Source organism: Mandrillus leucophaeus, unplaced genomic scaffold (genome assembly GCF_000951045.1).
Source record: "Mandrillus leucophaeus isolate KB7577 unplaced genomic scaffold, Mleu.le_1.0 Scaffold95, whole genome shotgun sequence".
In the NCBI taxonomy this organism is placed as follows: Eukaryota; Metazoa; Chordata; class Mammalia; order Primates; family Cercopithecidae; genus Mandrillus; species Mandrillus leucophaeus.
The window spans coordinates 1,851,483-1,853,484 of NW_012110363.1; the positions used below are offsets into that span (position 1 = coordinate 1,851,483).

A 2,002-nucleotide genomic window follows, 5' to 3' on the forward strand; every position below is an offset into this window, starting at 1 on the left:
TACATTTTGAGCAACTTTATGGCTTTAAGTGCTCTTTTAAAGGTTATATCTCTCGTGCCTATGGCATAGTAAAAACACTCACTATACAGCAGGGTCTCCAAACTTCAACAAAGGTGAACACAGGGTGGCTCACGCCTGTAGTCCCAGCACTTTGGGAGGCCAAGGCAGGCAGATCATGAGGTCAGGAGTTCAAGACGAGCCTGGCCAACATGGTGAAAACCTGTTTCTACTAAAAATACAAAAATTAGCTGGGCATGGTGGGGCGCACCTGTAACCCCAGCTACTCAGGAGGCTGAGGCAGGACAATCGCTTGAACCTGGGAGGTGGAGGTTGCAGTGAGCCGAGATCACACCACTGCGCTCCAGCCTGGGTGACAGAGCGAGACTCTATCTCAAAAAAACAAAAAAAGAAAAAGAAAAAAGGTGAATACAAGCTGCTGACACCACCCCTATAGCCAGTTTTAGTCAAGTCACAAGGGTAGTTCCTGCTTAAAAAAAAAAAAAGAGTCTCTCAAATATTCCTTTAATTAAAGATCCCTAATTAAAAGTTCCCTCTTTAATACACTGTGGACCATTTTTGAAAGGATTCTATTTATGTCTAATTCACATGTTATTACAAATCCAGTAATAAAGCAAATGATTCGGTGGTAAAACTTAATGTACAAAAATGAAGATAGAATCTGAGAAGCAAAAATCATTCTAACTAGACATTGACTGAGAAACTGCTGGGACAGAAACACTTTCCATACGAGGGAAGGCTGAATGATCTGTTGAGGTTTCCACTGCAGACAAATTGAGACTATCCACCTCTCGTTACGGGTTTGACTTTCCCTAGTTGGCAGGTATTCCCTATGCCAACAGTGAGGGGTGCAGACAGGTAGGGGATGTCAGCAAAGCATGCACGCACCCCTCAAACATCTGCCAGCTAGGTGGGTTCACTACGCATTATAGGTCATTCCCACCCACATCTGCTCTTACCACTTTCCTTCCTATTTCAAAGGCACCTCCTTCCACCACTTCAGAATAACTCACAAGCTGTAGCCCTTCCAACTCCCATGTCCTCAGCAAACTTTGAGTCTTTTTTCAAGGTCAATTGCTATATTCATTGCAGTATTTACGTATTTCTTAATCAGTAAGCATGTTTAAACTGTGCTACTGTGTCTATTAGCTTTCTGTCTTTTAAAAAATAGGTCATTGATTAAGTTCCTAGGTAGCGTGACCTAACCTCATTTCTCCCATAATCCCTGTCATATTACTGCTCAATTCCGCATAGGTGGTGATTTTCTGGAATATATGTGTCACGTTATGGCTGAACTGACTACTGACTATACTTTTATAAAGACCCACGGATTCAAAGGCGTATGATCCTGTGAAGATGGGGGCAGGTTTTCTGATAGAGCTTGCAAGATGAGGCTTGAGAACCCAGGAGATTCAGCCACACTGTTGATAAATTTATCCATTTTCATTTTACTTTTTCACTTTTTTTTTCTTGAACCATTTAAGCCTTTAATGCTCATGTTTACCTTCTCCAGTCTTCCATCTGCTATTGTAAAGAAAGCTTGGTATCTGTGATACAGCTACTGGGAAGTATCCCAGAGTTACTGTGTTGGTGGCAATAACAATTAGTAAGAGGACACAGCTTCAGGAATAAAAGTCAGGGCTTTAACATTTGCCTCTCATTCCTCTAGAGATTCTCCTTTCATTGTCATTTTGGATGACTTAGATGTGATTTTCCTGGAGAAATGATGGGTTCCATTACAAGTTTGATTAAATTTGACATCAAAGCTGCCTTTCAATGCTTAGATGATTAGAAAAGAAGAGGGATTTAAACTTACCGTCTGCTGGTTTCTCACTTGTGTCACAACATGCTTGTCCCTCCAGTCAAATCTTAATGGCCAAGACACATTGGGGATGGACCTATGTACTTCTGCTGAGTATCTGGGAAACTTGGAAGGTTTGCTTCTTAAATAAATGGCTGAGTAGAAACATAAAATGAAAAGACA

The 2,002-nt window shown here is 41.2% G+C and overlaps 1 protein-coding gene across 1 annotated transcript in view; it reads right to left on the bottom strand.

The window, feature by feature from the left end:
- CTSO (cathepsin O) overlaps positions 1-2,002 on the bottom strand; it is a 39,645-nt gene that overhangs the window by 20,327 nt on the left and 17,316 nt on the right. Inside the window, exon 3 of the mRNA XM_011970532.1 lies at positions 1,835-1,974. Within this exon, the coding sequence (XP_011825922.1) occupies positions 1,835-1,974 (140 nt within the window). The remainder of the gene's footprint in view (positions 1-1,834; positions 1,975-2,002) is intronic.